This window comes from Onychomys torridus, chromosome 21, assembly GCF_903995425.1.
Source record: "Onychomys torridus chromosome 21, mOncTor1.1, whole genome shotgun sequence".
Lineage (NCBI taxonomy): Eukaryota > Metazoa > Chordata > Mammalia > Rodentia > Cricetidae > Onychomys > Onychomys torridus.
This window is the reverse complement of record NC_050463.1, coordinates 33,822,453-33,843,300: the sequence shown is the minus strand read 5'-3', so window position 1 is coordinate 33,843,300 and position 20,848 is coordinate 33,822,453. Positions and strand designations below refer to the sequence as shown.

Sequence of the window (20,848 nt, the reverse complement as noted above, 5' to 3'; positions counted from 1 at the left end):
TAACTGAATATTTTCCTTAGTGCAGCATATGTCTCCCCAGGAGGCTTGGTAAACTGTGGCTATAACTGGATGTAACTGGATGGCATTTCATCCACTGACTTAACAACCACTCACCCACCTTTGGCTTCTCTGCCACACTAGGTTTCAGTTCTGATTGTGTGTGCGTGCGTGCGTGCGTGCGTGCGTGCGCGTGAGTACACGCACCCCTCTTCAAGCATGGGCTCCCCACCTCCCAGACTTGTTGGCATCTATTAGATGGTATCTCTGGAGCTTTCTGGTTGTAGCGACATCCTATGAGTTCATTAGTGTCTGTGGTCTTCATCAGCTGCCATTTACAGAGTCCAGTTGTACAGGAGACACTTCTTCCAGGCTGATATGGAAGAAGAGACCAACATCGTGGTGGTTCATATTGACAGGCTACTTGATAAGACCTGGAAAAAGCCTCATGGAGGGTAGACGGTTTATGTAAAGCAAATCTTATGCAGACTTTAGGGCTTTGATGGCTGGAGGGAAAACCCACTCCTGAAGACTCCTGTAGAGAATGAACTGTGGCACTTGAGACAAATCTAAACCACACACTTCATTACCTACTTCCACATCACCCTAATAAAATAATGGACTAAAACGACTTAACGGAGCCAGGCTCTATTTTAGACAACGGTTTCAATCTAGCGCAGTGGAGAGGCATGGAAGAACAGCCCCGTTCATCTCAGCCATCAGAAAACAGAGTGAGGCCAGAACCAGGGGCCAAGGCATAACTTTCCAAGGGTGGCCCCTAGTAACCCACTTGCTCCAGCCAGGTACCGTCTCCTACAGGATTCTATGTCTCAAAAGTCACACCCACCCTGGGAACAAGGCTCAAAACAGGAGCCTGTGAGGGATATTCTAGACTCAAACAATAACATGCACACCCTCCCCCTGCCCCTCTGCTCCTGGAAGTTCTCACCAAGTTGCCCAGGCTATCCTCAAAACTAGCAATCCTCCTGCCTCAGCCTCTGAAGATGGGCTTACAAGTGCAAATCGTCAAACACAGCTCACTCTTTCTGAGGAACGTGAGAGAGGAGAGGGTAATGAAGACATGAAGGAGGAACACCCAAACGACAGGGCTGGGAAACCACACATCAAGTGAGGCCCACCATGGACCCAGTTCCGGAGCTGCAAGGGTGAAGGGAGCTCTGGGCGTCCTAGTGGTCCAAAGTGGATCACCGAGAGCTACTTCCGTACCATCTGTGAGCTCCATAAATATGAACACCTAGGCTGGATACCAGGGAGACTCGGCGGAGCCACACGGTACATTGGTGGGGGTGGGAATAGGGGTAGGGGGCATCCTCTCAGGCCCGCAAGGGAGGCGGTCTAGGGAGCACACTGCAAAGTGGACTCACTGTCCCAGAACGAACTCGGGTTGCCAGGCATGTGGTTGCCGGGTGACCAGCTGGCTGTTTACCATAGGGCTGAGCCAAGCCACAGCGCCCCCACCATGGCCTCCCGTAGCGCGGGCACACTAATGACCGAATTCAATGCCGCCTTTGTGCCCCCCGCTCTCATGCCCGGGTAAGCTACCAGGCACCCTGGCACACCTGAACCTGCGGGTCGGGGCCCGGGATGCCGAGGCTCCGCCCTCCCAGTTTGGGGGAGACTTCAAGGAAACCCACCCGGCCAGTTTTTCCTCCTTGGGTTTCAACAACAGGCAATGGCAGGTGATAGAGCTGGAGAAGTTGATGGTTGAGAATTAGCCCAGGATGATGCCATTTGCTATGGATGGGGCCAGAGTGAGGGAGAAAGAGGAGATGAAAAGTGTGTGTGTTTGAAGCAGCAGCCTCGCTCACAGAGCAACAATGTGAGGGGGAGCACGCCGGATTTTCCAGGAATATGAGTATTTATGGATTGAAGGAGGAACTGGGGCTGGGTGGGCACGGCTGGCAGAATCTGGCAGGGCAGTATTTGACAGTTGGTAGAGTACACTTTCCACCTGATTTTTACACATACTCTCTTCTGCACACTGAACAGACTGCAAAATGAAAACCACCAGCCTCAACAGAACACAGTAGAGTTTGCCTAACATTTGAGGGTTTGGTTTTTTTCCCCCAGCAGAAGCAGCAAGGCTTGGAGGGTCCATTGTGTTGCCATCCTTGTCAGAAACACTGAAGTAGCTGCAACCCGAGTCTGGGGCTTCAGTTTCCATCCTGCCTGTCTGTGGACAGGACCTTTCTCTGGTGTCCAGTCAGCTGGGAAGCTGCTTTGGTTGCCACCAGACAAAGCTGGCTATACAAAGGCTTCCCAAAAGCAAGCCAGGAGTGTGGGATCAGCTTGCCTGGGGGCTTGTCTATTCACTCATTCTTCACTTGGAAAAGATGCTGAGTGCTCATGGGGCATTGCCAGGTGTTAGGGGACCCTGGGGAAATAGAGACAAATGGGGGGAGATTGCCCTTGAGGGGCCCCAGCCTTCTATTTAGATGTTCTTTTCTTTAGATTTTGAGACAGGGTCTAAGGTACCTAGGCTGACCTTGAACTCTGTGGTAGGCTAAGCTGTCCTTGGACTGTTCATGCCTCAGCCTCCCCCCCCCCCCAAGTGCTGGCATTAGAAGTCTATGGCACCAGGCTTGGGTCTCATGTCAATACTTAAGATTTGTTACATATTCATCTTTGTGGCCACGGCTAGCAGTGCTTTTGCCATAGTCTGGGTGTCTGTCATGATACATTGATATTTTATTTTTCTGAAGCCTCCACAGGCTTTTATTGGAAAAGCTTCTGCTGTCAGAACCCTTGGTCCCTTACTGCCTACAGAGCAAGGCCTGGTGTGTCTGCAGCCCAATCCCACAATTCCCTCACTCTGGAAGCTATGGGAGCTGTGATCTCAGGGTAGCGCCCCCAGCGTCTTTCTAAACCTACCACTTGTCTACAGTTCCATTGAATGCCGCATCCTACCCCATGATGCCTTTAGGAATAGTAATGACGAATGGGCCATAAAGGAGGCTTTACTGGCCTGGATTCGGCTGGGCAGCTGAGCCCATGTCTGCTGCTTCCTTGTTGAGATCTTTCTGGGAGAGAGATGCTTTCCTTAAAGGTCCCCATCAACAAGGAATGAATCAAGACATCTGGTGTTTCTACACCTCCCTGGCAATTCCGCTAACTTAATGAAAGAATCCAGGATTCCCTACCTCGCTTGGATAATTATTATTTTTTTCTGTTCTTTTTCAAACGTTAATCACAGATTCTAAAGAACAGCCAGTCTCTCCTGACACTCAAACCACCTCCTTTGTAGTTTTATCCACAGGCAGAGAATACTGGGTTAGTTAGGACCACACTGCTCTCACAGCCCACCTCCTTGCTGTTTCAGATATGGGCATGGAGGCCACAGGGGTCTGTGCATGATCTGCTGGTGACTGTAAGAGCTGGGATGGAGCCAGGTCTCTGGTGCCTGGCAGTAACACCATAACTCCCCAAGTATGTGCCATGTCCACACTGTGATATGTCCTTTTCAAGCCCCCTCTGTAAAAAGGTCTCTATGGCCCAGTGTGATGGCTCAGCAGGTAAAGGAACTTGATGACCCAAGTTCAATACCTGGACCCGCATGGTGGAAGGAGAAGAGAACCCACTTCTGAAAGGTGTCCTCTGACCTCCCCACACCGGGCATGGCACATTATGGCACCGTCCCCCCTCCCCCAAAATTAATAAATACAAAGGTCTTCATACCAACCAAGAGGAGGAATGAGAACCTTTCCCAGGCCCACTCCACATGCCCTCATGGCTTTAATATTCTGCTTTATCCCAGTATCTACCCTGAACCTTCATGGAGCCCATCACAGGTCCCATTTTATTGGGCAGGGAGAGGAACAGAGTAGACAGATGCTGGAGTCAGCCTGCCTGGATTTGAATAAGGGTCTCATCATTTCATTACCTTGGGGAAGCTCTTTAGCCCCACTCTGTTCTACTTAGCTTATCTATTAAATGAAGACAATGCATGCAAGGTGAAAGAAAGTAAATCAGCCAATATACACAAAGCCACCCACTTGGTAGATGTTATCTATTACTGTTAGAATACTACTGTGCTCAAAGCCTCAAGCTGCAGAGGGTAGCACCAGATGAGAAGGATGATAGTGATCGTGATGATGATGATGATTACAATGATGGTGGTGATGACAGTGTTCAAATGGCTGTCAAAATGGCCTGTTTTGTTTCTTGCTGTTCCTAAGTGGCACATTGTCCAGACAACGTCTATAGATTGTAGATACTATCTGTACATACCTGGCTTAGGTGCCACACTCTACTGTGTAAAGAAAGAACTCTTGGGCCCAAGGCCCTGGGATCATAAGCCTTTTTAAGGGATAAGACTAGCTCCTGTGAGAGTCTGCCCTCTGCCTGCAGATCGGGTGTGGGTGACGCCTTCCCTGGCTCTCTACCTCCATTCACATTTAGCTTTCTCTTTACATTCATGCATGCCCAGCCTGCTTCTTGAAGCTCACTCCAGAGGAGAAAGCATGGAGTTGTAGCATTCACCTGGATCTGTGTCAGAAACCCTCCAGAGGTAGCTTAGTTTTGAGATGTCAGAATGGCGGCCCTAAAGCTAAGAAGAGGTGTGGTGATACATCACTACATAGGTTATTAATTTCAGCAATTCAGTTACCCAAAGTCAATCTCAGTCTGCAAATAAGAATAGAAACTTCCAGAGGCAAATAATTCATAAGCTTTAAATAATTTTATTAGTATATTATTGTAATTGTCCCATTATACCATTAGTTATTGCTAATCTATAGTTGTACACAATTTATAAGTTAAACTTTATCGTAAATACATATGTATAGGAAGAATGTGAGTAGACAGAGTTGAATACCTGGTGATTATTTGCACACTTATTATCTTAGTTTTTCATACCATTTGTTTAATTACAACTTTAAATAACTCAATTTTTTTACACTAGCTATTTATTCATTTGTTTTTTAATACTAGCCTTTTAAACACCAGACAGATTTCTGAAGTTTTAGTAACCACTCTTTTGAGGCCAGATCAAGCAAGTACCACCAGCAAACCATTCCCTCATCTGAGGAGGTGGGACAAAGGGGATGGGGTTGGCCAGGGCTCAGGGCAGGCCTAGCACATCGAGGTGCAGCCTCCAAGATGGGCCAGTCCATCGTGGAGTATGACCCAAAGGCTGTCTCTACTGATGTAGACATGGCTGTTCGATCTGAGAGCTTTGGTTTGTGCCCCTCTGTGGGCCACACCTAGAGGTTCTGATGCTATTGGTTGGGCTAAGCATGAGGATGAGGTTTTTCAGGCCTCCCAGGTGATTCCAGTGTGGAGGACCTTTGTGACGGAGCAGGCACCAGACTAAGCATCCTTTAAAAGGATTCTCCCAGGGTGCAACCTTCCTGTGTGTACTTCTGACAGCTCAGCCTTAGGCTGCAGGGTCTGACGAAGGCCAGCAGGGAGCTACCTTCCGTGAGTCTCATCCCAGCTGCCTGAGCAGGGGGCATTCAAGCAGACATTAGACTCCAGAGCCCCCCTCTCCTCCTCTAGACTCTGCCCTTCAGGAAGTCCCATCTAGTAGTGCTCTCCTCCTCAGTGGATACCTGTTCTCATTTGCTGGGGTCCTCTGGCAAGCTGTTTACCTTTCTTCCCAGTGTGGTTCCCGAACCTCTGCCCCAGGGCTATCTCTCAGATTTCAGCCCTAAACTGAGTTGGGGTGGTTCTTAGGTAACCGGTGCCTCTCACACAAGCTGGGGCATTAAGAAGCCCCTGGGAACAGAGCGTCGGGAGCCTGGAAACCCGGGCTACATATCAGAGGTTCTTCTCCTCCTTTCCTAGAGATAAACACTTACAGAGCATCTGCTGGGTGGGTACGGTAGGAGCACAGATAGAAGCAGTAGGAAGAATATTCCAAGGGTTCAGACCATTTCAAATACAACAGAATGTGAACAGGTCAAAGAGACAACAGGGGGTGAGCAGGGCCTCGGAATTCATCAGTAGAGGCTTCCTGTGAAGGAGAGTACTTGGGTTAGGAATTTAGTTTACTTGCCTAGCATGCATGAGGCCCTAGGTTCAATACACAGCACTGTTTAAGAAAAAGAGTACTCTTAACAACACCTGGAATGGCAGGCAGGATCACAAAGGAGGGAGGGAGCCTTCTGGGTGGAGGGAAGGGCTTGAGCAGAAGCAAGGGCTGGAGGATCTGTATTTTCAAAGCAGCAGTCTAGTTGGCTGGAGCGGGGAAGCTTCAATAGGAAAGTTAAGAACAAGGTTGGTAAGATCCCTCACACAGCCCCACAGGTAGGGACACCCTTCCCCAAAAGCTCGCCATAGGCAGTGGGGAGCCCTCACAGGGTCTGCCAAGGGCTGGGGTAGGGTAGGAGGATGCCATCAGCTCGCTCTGTCCTCGGTGGAAGGTAGAGCAGAGAAGAGTCTGTGCACAGAATGGGAACACGGCGAATGTAGCAAGTTAATTAGTTAATAAGGCTGCTCAAGGGATCCCTGATGCTCATGGTAATTAATTTTAATGTCAGCTATGGGGCCAGCCAGTGCTCTTAAGAGGCAGGGATGGGATTGCTCCCTGCACACACAGTGATCCACAATGGGCCTTAGAATCCATTTGTGGTCTTGGCCCAGGAGCCCGGCTCAGCATCTCCCGGCTTGTGTGTGCAGGTAGATGGAGAAACATGGGGGCAGATGAACAGGCAAGGACAGAAAGAAGGGGTGGGGAGGGGATGAGCTTGTGCCACCGTTCAACGCTCAGTTATAAAACCTGCCATTCCCCTGTCACAGGGCCAATGAAAACGGCAGCAGAAGGTTCTAATATGGAGCCCTATGGGGTCCGCTGAAGGCCCACACATCCGGGTGCAGCCAAGGGACCTGCGCCTAGCTTCTTGATGAGTCCTCTGAGTGCTAAATAATGAGAATGCGTGCACACACACACACACACACACATACACACACCTGGCAGAGCTGCGGATTCAGAAGGGAAGCCAGGCAGAACTGAAGAGCGCTGCGGAGGAGGGGGGTTCTATTCTATTGGGATGCAAATACCTTGGCATTCAGAGAGGGTAGGAGGCAGGGAGCAGAGGAGGAGCGTGGCAGGGAGCTTGGGGGTGGTGAAGAGAAGACTCCCAAGGGCAAGTCTCATCTCCACAGCTCTTTTCTTGGGAAGAGGCCCCAATGCCTTGTGGGTGGGATGCTGCATGCGCTTTAGAAATCTGAACTCCCTTTAGAACAGGCCAGAGAGACTGTGCCGCCAGCGATCTGGACTTCTCGCTCCTCCCGTGAGCATGTGTTAAGTGCTGGCTCTGGGGCTTGGGAAGAACACAGAGTAGGCCAAGGCTGTCTTAGCTCACTTTCCGTTGCTGCGGTAAGACACTGACCAGAACCAGCTTGAGGAGAAAAGGGTTTATTTGCCTTACAGATCTAATCACCCCAAGGTGGGAGCTCAAGCAGGGCAGGAGCCTGGAGGCAGGGGCTGAAGCAAGGACCATGGAGGGGTGCTGCTTACTGGTTTGCTCCCTATAGTTTGCTCAGCCTGCTTTCTCATATGACCCAGGATGACCTGTCCTGAGTGGCACCTCCTATATCACTCATTAAAAAAAAATACACCCCCCCCCCCCCCGTGGACTTGCCTGCAGGCAATCTGATGGAGGCGTTTTCTCAGCTGAAGTTCCCTCTCCCCAGATGACTCTGTGTCAAGTTGACAAAACAAAATACTACCCAGGATGTGTGTGGACTTGGGTCTGAATGTAAGCGTGAAAATGGCAATGAGGTCCAGGGTGAGGTCAGGGAGGCAACTCAGAGGACCAGCTCTTCCCAAGTGAGTAGAAGGCAAGTCCCCTGAGGGCAGAAGATCAGCCCTCCAGACAGAGGAGCTACTGATGGCATCAGAGGCTTAGGGCACGACACTGTGTATGCCTCTGCTAGACCTGGGTGTCTAGAAGGAAGTGGGCAATGGTGAGGAAGACACAGGGTACAGTGATGTTGGGGGGAGGGATGGTTGGGATGAGAAGGGGGTGGGACTTAGTTGAGGAAAGACTCTAGGAGAATTGAGGTTGTCCTGGTCAGCATAGTTGTGGGAGAGAGGAAGGCAGAGAGAGATTTGGGGAATATATGAACAGGAGAGAGGGAGGTCTGTGTGCAGGATACTGGAGAAGAAATGGCTGACCACTGTTTGCTGGATGGGGCAGTGTTAGCAAGGGTAGCATTATAATATATTGGTGAAATTATTAAGGCCACTCCACATAGTTAAAAGGGAGGTTTATTTTGTGGGGTAACTTACAAATGAAGGGATAGGTAGGTTGTAGAGTCTGGCACAGTCCGGCGGTGTTCTCTGGAGAACTCTGCTCCATCTACCTCCAGCATCCAGGGTCCGGGCACCAAGAGCTCCCTCCTATTTGGATCCTGGGTCTTCAGCGTGCTCTCTCAGCCCTGCCTTGTAGGTGTAACCATTACCAAAGCCTCATTGGAGTTTGGAACTTCCAGGCTAAGGCTGGAATGGCTACCCACTACAATAATACTGGGCAGAAGGGGAAGTGAGCGAGCAGAGTATGAGCATCTGTAAGCAGAATAGCTGGGGCTGGAGATGGAGCCAGGCATCATTAGTGCATAGGAGATGGAAGTCTTTCATGGTGAGGTTTCCCCAAGGAAGCCAATCTTTGAAGAGAGAACAATGGATGTAATACCGAAATGACTCATGACTTGAACTGACCTTCCACCAGACCTCTCCAACCCACTTCTCTATCTCCCAAAGGAAACTCTGCCGGTACCCACCCACAGAGTGGGCCTCCCTCCTGGCTTTTCATGAAAACCCTGACCATGGTCCAGCTTGGTTTGGAGCTGGTCCTTGCTGGTTGCCTACATGGCATGGCAGACAGGACACAACCTCGTGACACCATGACTTCTGCCTGAGAGTCGGAGCTTATGTCTCCGTGCTGTAGCATTGTGCCACCACACAGTGGGTTCCCAGAAAGGCACTTTTTAACCTCTCTCTGCCTGTCTAGCTCTGTCTCTGTCTGTCTATCTTCTGTCTGTCTGTCTCTCTCAGATGCATATACAAAGAAATGGAAGCAGTAGTTCTTCCCAAGTCCAACACCCATTTGGTGAACCCTACCTTAGGTTTAAAAAAAGGGCCAGATGAAGGACAGATGTGAAGTCACATAAAATCGATTTTGTAAAAAAATACAATCAGACCTTATTTGCTACTTCAAAATGAAAGTGTGAAATTTAATCTCACTACAATAGAAGAGAAAGAAACTGAAATAAAAGGGAAGACTAGGCAGACTTTAGATAAATGTCAACTCATCAGAAAAAGATATCCCTCCAAGATCCTTGGGTGCGTGGGGGTGGGGGTGGGCAGGAAGAAGAGCTAAAAGCCAACAAAGGCTGAGAGAGTCATTATGTCGTGTACTTGTGATGGCATTTCCATTTTCGATGGCATGGGTTGACTGTTCGGAGACATTCTTAGTATGCTCCCATCTCCCCTCCACCCACCTTTCAATTTTGGTTGCTCAGGTTATTTTTACCTTGACAGGTTTTATAACATTCACCCCTGTTCTGCAAGCAGTGCTCACCTGGCTGCTATTCCTAGTCCTGCTCTTGAATAGGTTGGAAGATCACCAGCCTTCATTGTCACAGAGGCTCTGCTTGACTGAATTTAATTTTTCCTTTGAATCACCCCTTGTTTGGCAGGGTTTTGTCACTGAACACTTCTTTTAGGGAGAGCCTGTGAGGATTTTATTTTCTACATCTTCATGCTGGGAAAGGACTGACTGGCCTCTTGGCTAGTGTGATAGTCTCAGGTCATGCTTCCTGTAGAACGTTCTCTACAACCCACATTTCTTCCCATCTCCATTCTTTTCTTTTTTAAATTGGTGTGGTATCTTAGGATTTCTACTGCTGTGAAGAGACACCATGACCATGACAATTCTTATAAGGAAAACATTTAATAGGGATTTCTGGCATGGAGAGGCAAAACATGCATCTCTCCTTACAAAGAAAAGGAGGAGAGAAAACTACAAGCAGTCCAACATTCCCAGTCAACTCACCCTCAGGTGCCCCCCAACATAGCTGCAAGAGAGTCATGGAGCTCCAGTCCAATTAGGACTAAGGAAAGGTGAAGCAATACCTCCCTCTCATACCTGGTTTTTTTTTTTTTATGACTTTGCAGCTTATTGAAGCTATATTTTAAGGAGGTTTCCTCTATAGCATGAGACTTCTCAGGAACTCTGCTTCTGCTTCTCAGAGTTGCTTCCTTCCAAACAGGGATCATCATTGGTACAAATGTAGCAGAGGAGCAATGTGAACTGAAGACATTGGATGGCCCTGGATTCATGACATTGGATAAACCTTGGTTTATGGTTCAGTGGTGGGGACAGAAGTGGGGCCAGGAGAGGTCAGGAAAGAGTAGGGTTGAGGGAACAAAGGCAGAAGTTCTGTGGCCTTCCTTAGAGAGAGACATAAAGAAAGAGGAAGGTGGGATGTGAGAGGCAGCAAAGTCCTATAGAGCTTCACAGTCCAGAGAAGACTAGGGCACATCCTTAGGCAGAGGGCAAAAGTGAGGAGAAAAGGAGGAAATTAAAAATGGCAGGGAGGAAGGGCAGAGGCTGAGAGAAACAGAAGAGACCTACCAGGAAGTTGAGCAAGATAGACTCCAGGCCCAGGAGGTGAGCCATGGTAGAAAGGAGGACTCTGTCTTCTGGAGGTGGCCAAGGTGACCACACAGGCTCACAGAGAGGGCACCAAAGACTCCTGAGCCCTCAATTTCTATGTCAGAGGAGGCTGTTGGCAGGAAGTCCAGGAGGATCAGAAGAAAGGGCTCTGAAGTGAATGGGAAAGCATCAAGATCATATGAAGTAAAAGAATAGAGAAAGGGGCTGGAGAGAGACCCATGGAGCCAGGAATGGAGTCTCCTAGCTTGGCCACCTCTGTGGCTCACTTTACACACTGCCCTGACTGACCCAGGCACATCCTTGCTACTAGATCCCAGGCAGGCCCACTGGTGGAAACAACAGGACCAGAAACTGGAAGGATTTGAAATATTTTGATCACAATGGAAAGCAGCCAACAGGTCTACTTGCCACTCTACATATTTTCTTGCCATTTTTTTCTGAAGATGCAGGGAAGGAAATCATGCATTCTAGGCCTCCACCTGTTGGTAAGGAGGCAGCAGCCCAAGGGGGGCCTCTGGAGACACAGAACCCTTGAGGCAGGATGGGTGTCTGGAATGTAGAAGTAGACAAGCTGCAGTTCCTTGTACCACCAGGGCTTAACTGGGATTGCCCTGGTGTGTGGCTGGACCTCAGTTCTCATGGACAGTGGTCATCTTCTTAGGGCATGTATTGGAAGTCCCTAGAACATGGTCACTGACCTTCTGGTGTTGGTTAATCTAGGTTCAACTGTGCCCATCACTACTACTGTAGATACTCTATCTGCTTGTCATTCTATCTGTTTAATAAACAGTTTGGTTTCCCCCCACATACCATGTGTCAGACCAAGTATGAAGAACCAGAGACACAAATATGTAGAACACAATCCCATCCCGCATCTGAGAAGCTCACCATCTGGTGGAGCACATGAAGTCTTACTATATAGACTAAGCTGGCCTCAAACTCTGAAAGTTTAAGCAATGATTCCATCAACAACAGAAAGCTGATATATATGTAATTGAACAAAGGGACCAAGTTCCAGGCCTACAAGCAAAAGAACTTGGCATCTTTGATTGTGTGGTTCTAGCTTTACCAGGAAATATACAGGAAAGGGGTTGTGGAATCTCCCTCTGCAGCTAAGGAAAGCTGCTGAGGCCAGATACACATCAGGGTTTGTGCATGGAGGTCCAGAGAGGCCATTGTGTGAAGCTGTGAAAGTAAAGCCTAGATTTTGTTGGAGATCTCAAGATGTTGGAGATGCCAGAGGTGTGAGATGTCTGCCGAGCCACCAACTTGTGTGGAACCAGCGCAAAAGAAAAAGTGTGTTGCAGTCAAAAAAGCTGAAAGGGGTTGGAGATCTGGAGAACACTTTGACATCAGACACGGAGATGGGGGATTTGGAGTTTGCCTAGCTGGTTTTAGGTCTTGCTTTTTGATCCAGTATTTCCTCACTGTGCCCCCTTTCCTCCCTTTTGGAATGGTAATGTTTATCCTGTGCCATTGTATGATGGGAGTATGTGATCTGCTTTTTGATTTTAATTTTACAGGAGGTTACAGTTAAGCAATTGCCTTAGTCTCAGAAGAGATTTGGACTTTGGACTTTTAAATGGTGTGGAGACTGTGGAAGTCTATAGGGACTTTTGAAGCTGGATTAAATGCATTTTACATTATGGTGTGGCTACAAGTCTATGGTGGCCACAGTGGAATGTGGTGGCTTGGAAAAGAATGGTTCATCTATCTGAATGCTCAGATACCAGGGAGTGGAACTGTTTGAAAAGATTAGAAGGATCAGGAGGTGTGGCCTTGTTAGAGGAGGTGTGGCCTTGTTGAAGGAAGTGCACCACTGGGGGTGGGCTTTGAGGTTTCAAAAGCCCAGTGTTTCTCTCTTCCTCTCCGCCTATGGATCAGGATGCAACTTGCAGCTACCGCTCCAGGGCTATGCTTTCCACCATGAAGATGATGGACTAAACCTCTGAAACTCTAAGCAAGCTCCCAATTAAGTGTTTCCTTTTATAAGAGATGCCTCGTTCATGGCATCTTTTCACAGCAGTAGAACAAGACTAAGACAGGGGTGGATTGAGGGCCTGAGTCCAGCTGCCTAGCACCTACATAAAAGTTTAAAATTCAAGTGTGGCAGAACACATCAGTAACTTGAGCACTGGGAGTCTGGAGGGGTCACAGTGCTCACTAGTGAGCCAGTCCAACCAGGTAAGCTCTGGATTCAGTTGGAGACTCTGTCTCAAAAACTCAGGTGGAGAGCAATGGAAGAACCACCCAACATCAACCTCTGACCTCCATTTATGTATGCCTTCTATCTATCTATCTATCTATCTATCTATCTATCTATCTGTCTATCATCTATCTATCATCTATCTATCTCCTGTCTATCTATCTATCTATCTATCTATCTATCTATCTATCTATCTATCTATCATCTATCTGTCTCCAGCCACCCATCTATCCAGCCACCCATCTATCTATCTACTATCTATCTATCATTTATCTATCTATCATCTATCTATCTATCTATCTATCTATCTATCTATCTATCTATCTATCTATCCATCCATCCATCCATCCATCCATCCACCCATCTATCTATCTATCTATCTATCTATCTATCTATCTATCTATCCAGCCACCCATCTATCCAGCCACCCATCTGTCTGTCTATCTATCTTCTGTCTATCTATCTATCTATCTATCTATCTATCTATCTATCTATCTATCTATCATGTATCTATTTATCCATCCACCCATCTATCATCTATCTATCTATCATCTATCATCTATCTATCCATCCATCCACCCATCTATCTGTCTATCTATCCATCCACCCATCTATCTATCTGTCTTTCTATCCATCCACCCATCTGTCTATCAATCATCTATCTATCATCTATCTATCTATCTATCTATCTATCTATCTATCTATCATCTATATCTATCTATCATCTATCTATCTATCTATGGAGTTCTCTCTCTCTCTCTCTCTCTCTCTCTCTCTCTCAGAAGAAGAATGGAAAATGCTGAAGAGACTCAAAAGAATGATCAGGGAAGTGGGTACAAAGAACAGGGTAAGCAATAGCGACATTTCCAGGTGGAGGGGAGGTGTGCTCCGCACTAACAGCAGGTAGGTCAGCAGCAGCACTGTCAACAGCAGCATGAAGTAGAGTCAGATGTTGGAGGATGAGGGATGGAGAGCAACAGTGACTGTGGGGACTGGAAAGCGTTGGTCCGCATCCGACATGTGCTGGGCAGCCTTGCTCTGTGAGCCTCATGTAGCCAAGGCTCTCCCCTCTCAGAAGGGTCCCTAAGTCTTTCACATCTTCTGTTCCTCTTTCTGGGCCTCCTTGGCATCAAAAGAGTTGTTCAAGGGTGTTTAGCACCACAGAGCCCCGGTCAAGGCCCCCAGGTCACTTGACTAAGCATCTTGAGAAGCCATGGGAATGTCAACCTGAAAACCACAATTATCTTGAGAAGGAGTGTGAGGAGTTGGAAGAGGGAAGGATGGAAATGATGGAAATCCAGTACTCGTGTATGCCATTTTCAAAAAGAACAACTCTCACCTCAAAGGAGAGAAGAGTTTATTCTAGAGCCAAAGAGGGGTGTCCAGAGGCCAGAACTCAGAGTTCAGTTACCATGAATTCTGCATTCCAACGTGGTAACAGTTGGATGAAGCTTGTATAGTAACAGAACCAAGAGACACTTTACAAATACATCGGAGTGGGGTGCTGGAGAGATGGCTCAGTGGTTAAGAGCACTGGCTGCTATTCCAGAGGACCCTGGTTCAATTCCCAGCACCCACATGGCACCTCACAACTGTCTGTAACTTCAGTTCCAGGAGATCTGATACCCTCACACCAATGCACATAAAATAAAATTAAATAAATTATATAAAAAAAATACATTAGTGGAACCACTGAGTAGGTGCTCCAGGCAGTTTCCTGTTATAGTCCCCACGTGCTATCTGATGGCATTCTTACTTAGCCTTAGCTTTTTGGTTGGTAGAAAATAGGGTTTTAAGTTAATCCACTCAAAGGGTTTTTACCTATTAGTCACTGGATATTAGGTCAGGCACAAAAGTGGGCAAAGAATGGCCGTTTCGTGGGCCACAGATAGCTCAAGACAGAACGTGAATAGACTCTGGACCTGCAACATTCCAACCTCTCCAATCCCAACCTCTTCAGTTAAAACATTGAAGTTTTCATCAGCTACTCAGCCTTGGGGGGAAAAAAAAAGTTTAGTTGAAGGTGCAACTCCTTTAGGGGACTTCTGTTTGGAGGAACAAGGCCAGGGCGGGTGGGCCTGTCCTATAGAAAACCAAACACCCACGGGATTTCACTGCTGAGTTCCACCAACTTCTTCTCTCTTCCCTATCACGAGATGACTGCGGAAAATCGGGGCTAGGCAGAGCCCAGAATCTTCTGGCTGGCCCCTGAAGAGCTGAGGGATCTGTGCGTGGGTGATTTGCCTGTAAGCTCCCCGAGAGGTTCAGAGGTCTATGGTCTGGAGGACAGCCACCCAGTCAACCCCTCTGTGCCAAGGAAGTGTTGACGTGATCTTCCCCCAAAGCCCTGAGCAGGCTAGTGCTCTTTAGGAACCCTTTCATAGCCAGAGGGACGCGGGAACCCTCACTTGCCATGGGCCTGCCTGGGAACTAGCTGTGGATGTCGTGTATCTTCCTCCACCCAGCCCCTCCGTGCTATTACTACAGGTATAAAGGCCACGTCCCCAGTGTGGCTTCCTCCTTCGGCTCCTCTTACGGCAACACCACCTTCAAGTACTTCCAGGACCTCCGCAACGCAGCCTTAGAGAAGAGCTACGCACTCCTCAGTGGAGGCCGCTTTCCCACCATCTTCTCCCCTAACCCCACCCTGGTGCTGACCAACCAGGCCCAGGACTGGGATCGCTGGCTGCATCTGCCCACCTACACCCGATCCAACCTGGACAGCAGCCGCAACTTCGAGATCACTAACTTTTATCAGGTGAGCTGCCTGCCGGGGTTGCAGCCCCAGCCCGGGAAGGCCTGGGTGGCTGGGGAGACGGGTTTGCCCTTTTCAGAGTTTCAGGGCCAGGGGAGATCTCCCATATTCGAGAGGTGTCTACGGCTCTGTCTTGCTCAGTCCACAGCCAGTGTAGTTGGGGAGCCTTCAGGGATGCCCCTGCCCCTTTCTTCTGCTCCCTCTAATTTTTTGACTCTATGGCTCTTAGTTTCTATTGATGTTATAAAACACCATTTACACTTCCATGCTGTACTCCATTATCGAAGGAAGTCAGGACAGGAACCTAGAGACAGGAACCAGAGCAAGAAGCTACAGGGGAAATGTTGCTTACTGGCTTGCTCCCTATGGCTGCTCAGGACTACCTACCAGAGGTAGCAACCCCCCCCCCCCCAGTGTCCTGGGTCCTCCTACATCCATCATCAATCAAGAAAATGCCCCCACAAGGCTTGGCTACAGACCAAACTAACTGGTGGGGGCATTTCCTCAATTGAGGTTCCCCCTTTCCCAAAATGACTCTAGTGTGTATCAAGTTGACATGAAATGGACCAGCATGAGGGTACTTGCTTACTTCTTACCTGAAGAAAAGGCCCCCAACAAACCCCAGGGAACATCATACACAATCAAAGGGTCCACTGAAATTTCCCGATACCTGCCAACCTTCCATAGTACCCATTCCCTTAAGGGTGTGTCCCAGGTCATTCTCAGCCCAGATTGTACCAAATTGTCTGGTGAAGAGCTGGAGATGAAGGAGACCTAGCCACACCCCCTGGTACTTCCGCTTCTCTGGCTCATCAAGTGTTGATCCCAGTGCTACACAGACCTGTTCCCTTGGTTGGAAAGAGGGTTCGGTTCATGCTAGCTCTAGGAGCCCTGCTCTTCACAGCATCTTCCCTCACACACCCCACACCCCAGCCCCCCCCCCCCCCCCAGACCCCTGCCTGGTAGGAAGGATGCAGCCATTGTCTGATGCCAGAAGGGAAGTTCCCCAGGGGGGCAGGATGAGTAGACAATCGCAGGCTTTGAGAAGCCACGGGACCATCTCAGTGTGACAGTGGCAGCCTTTCTCTCCATTTTGACTCACACAGACACACCTGCTCCAGGAGTGAAGGAAAAGCTGCGCTGTGTGGACAGTGGTGTGCTTAGGGCAATGATTGTGTGGACAGTGGTGTGCTTAGAGCATGCTTGTGTGGACATGGGTAGGTGTGCTTAGAACATGCTTATATGGACATGGGTAGTAGGTGTGCTGAGGGCATGCCTGTGTGGACATGGGTAGGTGTGCTGAGGGCATGCCTGTGTGGACATGGGTAGGTGTGCTGAGGGCATGCCTGTGTGGACATGGGTAGGTGTGCTGAGGGCATGCCTGTGTGGACATGGGTAGTAGGTGTGCTGAGGGCATGCCTGTGTGGACATGGGTAGTAGGTGTGCTGAGGGCATGCCTGTGTGGACATGGGTAGGTGTGCTGAGGGCATGCCTGTGTGGACATGGGTAGGTGTGCTGAGGGCATGCCTGTGTGGACATGGGTAGTAGGTGTGCTGAGGGCATGCCTGTGTGGACATGGGTAGTAGGTGTGCTGAGGGCATGCCTGTGTGGACATGGGTAGGTGTGCTGAGGGCATGCCTGTGTGGACATGGGTAGGTGTGCTGAGGGCATGCCTGTGTGGACATGGGTAGTAGGTGTGCTGAGGGCATGCCTGTGTGGACATGGGTAGTAGGTGTGCTGAGGGCATGCCTGTGTGAACATGGGTAGTAGGTGTGCTGAGGGCATGCCTGTGTGGACATGGGTAGTAGGTGTGCTGAGGGCATGCCTGTGTGGACATGGGTAGTAGGTGTGCTGAGGGCATGCCTGTGTGGACATGGGTAGTAGGTGTGCTGAGGGCATGCTTGCTTGCGTGGACAGTGGCTAGGCATGCACATGTTAAGCTGGGATTTCAGCACTTCTCATAGTTACTTGGTCTCTTTTATTCACCGTAGCAAAACTGCCGTGTGGGTATCCATATACCTGATGGGCAGAGGAAGAACTAAGGCATAGAGAACAACTGGTTAGCAGTTGATGAGTCCTCAGGACCCCTGGGGACTCTCTCAGGAACCTGGGAGGATTCTTTTCACTCCTGCCAGGGTATCGCTGGGAACAGGTGACATAGCAACAACCTGTTGTGTGTTCTTTGGCTGAGCTGTAGGCAGTCCAGCAGCAGCGGAACTACTACCAAGACAAGACTGGCACAGTGCCCCGTGTTCCCTACTTCGTGCTGCCTGTGAAGGAGCGGGACCGGTACCCACTACCCACCGACCTGTGAGTGTCCCTGTCTCCCTCTCTACTGTGAACACACACACATTCCTTATCCAGCCCTAGAGCCCTGACCCTCGGAACCAATTAACAACCTAACCTGTGGTGCCTGACTTGCAGAGGCAGGTAGTTGCACTGCGGGGGGGGGGGGGGGGGGGGTGGGGGGTGTCCCAGGCCCAGCAATTTATGGAGGGAGAATGCCAGGCACCTGCGTGGGCAGAATCAGAAAGTATTTTCCTGACCTGATGCATGCTCCACAGCTTTTGCTAGTGGGAACCTGCCCACAGCTTCCTCGGCAATGGCCCCCTTCCTTAAAGCTGCACCAGTTCAAACCTGGAGCTGCTGCTGCCCTCTGGTGGTTGAATAGGACACTACATTGACTAGAGACGGGCCACCAGCTTGCCACCCCCCACCGTCTCGTCCCCTCCTGTGGAACCCAGTCTGTGATGTTCTAGAAGAACCTAGTCACGCACCAAGGACTTGAAAATACCTTAAAAACCTAACTAGCCAAGTTTAAAAAAAATGTAAGAAAGCATGTTACATTCTAGCCCCCACTCCTGGGGCTATCTGGGAGACTTCCTTGGCCCACCTCCAGGGAAGACCTCCTTTGCTGCAAGGTGAGTCAGGCAATGTCATTCCCTCCTGCCACCCAAGGGATCGAAAGCTTATTCCTGGTGCCTGTGGCTGGGGGGCCATGGTGACTTGTGCCTGGGCTAGAGACCAGCAAGACTCCAAGCCCATTCCTCACCCCACTCTTACAATCCACCTCCTTGTCTGGGGAGGGGCTCTTAGGAGGTCAGTGGACAGGTTTTGGGGTTTCTAACCCATACTAACCCCTGCTCACCTCAAGAGCCCTGGCCTCAGCATTCAGGTAAAGCAACTGTTCCCACATAGTTTGCAGACATTGTCTCACTGCCTCCAGAAGCGTCTCGGTAAGATAGATGGGTCTGTTGGTAAGTGGGCCAGGTGGCCTGGTAGTTGGAGACGCATCTGGGGAGGAAATCCATGTCTGCTGCAGTCAACTCAGCCTTTGCGTTGAGCAGCTCTCTAATGATGCAGTTCTCAGTCAGAGTGTCCTTGGGGACAGGTCTCCCGAGATCTTGCCAGATGTGTTCTTCTTGAATCTTTGGAGTCCTTATATCTCTTTCTTCACCAAATCACCCGGTAGGCTGTTCTGTTGACAGTGCCTGACACAGACAGTTAATCCTAAATGCCTAGGGAAGGTCAGCAATCAGTTCTGTAGCCTGGAGAGTCTCAGCTTGTTTTTGGAATTCCATCACTACCATCACCATCATCACCATATCATCATCACCATATCATCATCACCATATCATCATCACCACTATCATTATCACTATCACCATCACCTTCACCACCATCATCAACATATCACAACCATCACCTTCACCACCATCATCAACATATCATCATCACCACTATCAGTACCACTATCACCACCATCACAACCATCACCTTCACCACCATCATCATCATCCTTATCATCACCATCCTCACCTTACCTATCTTCATAACTACCATCACTACCATCACCATCATTACCCCTGTTACCTTCCACTCATCATTATCACCTTCACCATCTATCACCACCACCATCATCTTTACCGTTCCATCATCCTCAGCCATCATCTCCTGTAACTGCCGAGGGTTTACTCCTTGCCTTGCATTACGTTAAGTGCTCTGGATGCAGAGTTTCATTGAGAACAAAGCCAAAAGGGTAATAGTAACAGCCGTGCATTGTTACATGGCTTTCTTCCCAGCCGGAGATGGGACCAGACACCATACCCAAGTCCGTGTGACTTAGCAGATGTGACTACAGGGACCCAAAGCTATTGTGGGTACATGCAGCTATGGGGAACACTCTTTACCCTCCCCACTAGGCACTCTGCCTGACAATGGCCCCGTCCTCACCCCCAGGCCTCCTCTCACCCCGAAGAATAAGTGGCACCTTTTAAGAGTGTCCCCTGACTACCTGAAGCACTCTCAGACTTTCCCGTCGGGGAAGAGAGTCTCCTCACAGGAGCGGCGGAGGAGGGATCTCTATTTCGAGTTCAGAGCCTGAAGCCAGGTGGCTGACGCCAGGGAGCCTTGGCTTGACCAGGCTGGCTGGCTTGCAATAAAATCTTCAGCCACAACCTTCCCATGTGCCTCTCTTTTGGGTCCTGTAGCCACGCATGAAGGTATCCTGAGCGCCTGGGGAGGGCTAAGCCTGAGAGATTCAAACTAAGACACAGAGTCCAGCTGCTGTGGGCCACCTAGCTGCTCCCAGGTTGAGCCAGGTGGGGCCAGTGGATCTGACAAGGGTCCAGCTCGCAGGTCCACCCAGGCAGGTCACTCAGGTATGGAGACCTCACATCTGTTTTCACTAGTATAACTGAGAACACCCGCCCTTGTCTCGAAGTGGGTGTCATGACACCCCAACAATTGCCCTGGGTGTCGATGCTCAGCTGACTTCTTCTTTTTCCCTTGACTCAGTCTGGGACTCCCAGCCCGTGGGATGGTGCTGCTCACATTCGGAGTGAGATTTCCACCCTCAGTTAATTGTCTCTGCAAACACCCTCATGGATGCATGCAAAAGTGTGTGGCACTAACTCCCTAGGTGTTTCTTAGTCCAATCAAATTGACCCTCCCACACGGGAAGGAATTCTCCCTGGAGCCTTGTCGTACGATAACTTGTGAGGACCGCATCACCCTCCCGCTTCACTGAAGATGTGGAACTTCCAGGATGCTGAGAAAGTTGCCCAGGCACACACAGTAAGGAAATGGCACAGACAAGATTTGAACCAGATCCTTTGGGCTCCCCAGTTCTGGCTTCTCACACACCCATGTGGAGACAGAAGGGGTCTTTATGATCCTGAGAGGCCTGGCAGTGGGGTGGGGCGGCTCTTGAGGGAAGAAGCCATTTTGAACATCATGTATTCAGCA

General features: G+C 49.4%; 1 protein-coding gene across 1 annotated transcript; it reads left to right on the top strand.

The window, feature by feature from the left end:
- Positions 1–1,477: 1,477 nt before the first annotated feature.
- Positions 1,478–20,060, top strand: Fam166c (family with sequence similarity 166 member C). The gene is made up of 4 exons (XM_036170335.1): positions 1,478–1,551; positions 15,334–15,604; positions 17,799–17,911; positions 19,841–20,060. The coding sequence occupies exons 1-4, from the start codon at positions 1,478–1,480 to the stop codon at positions 19,983–19,985; spliced, it is 603 nt and encodes a 200-aa protein (XP_036026228.1). The 3' UTR covers positions 19,986–20,060.
- Positions 20,061–20,848: the final 788 nt, after the last annotated feature.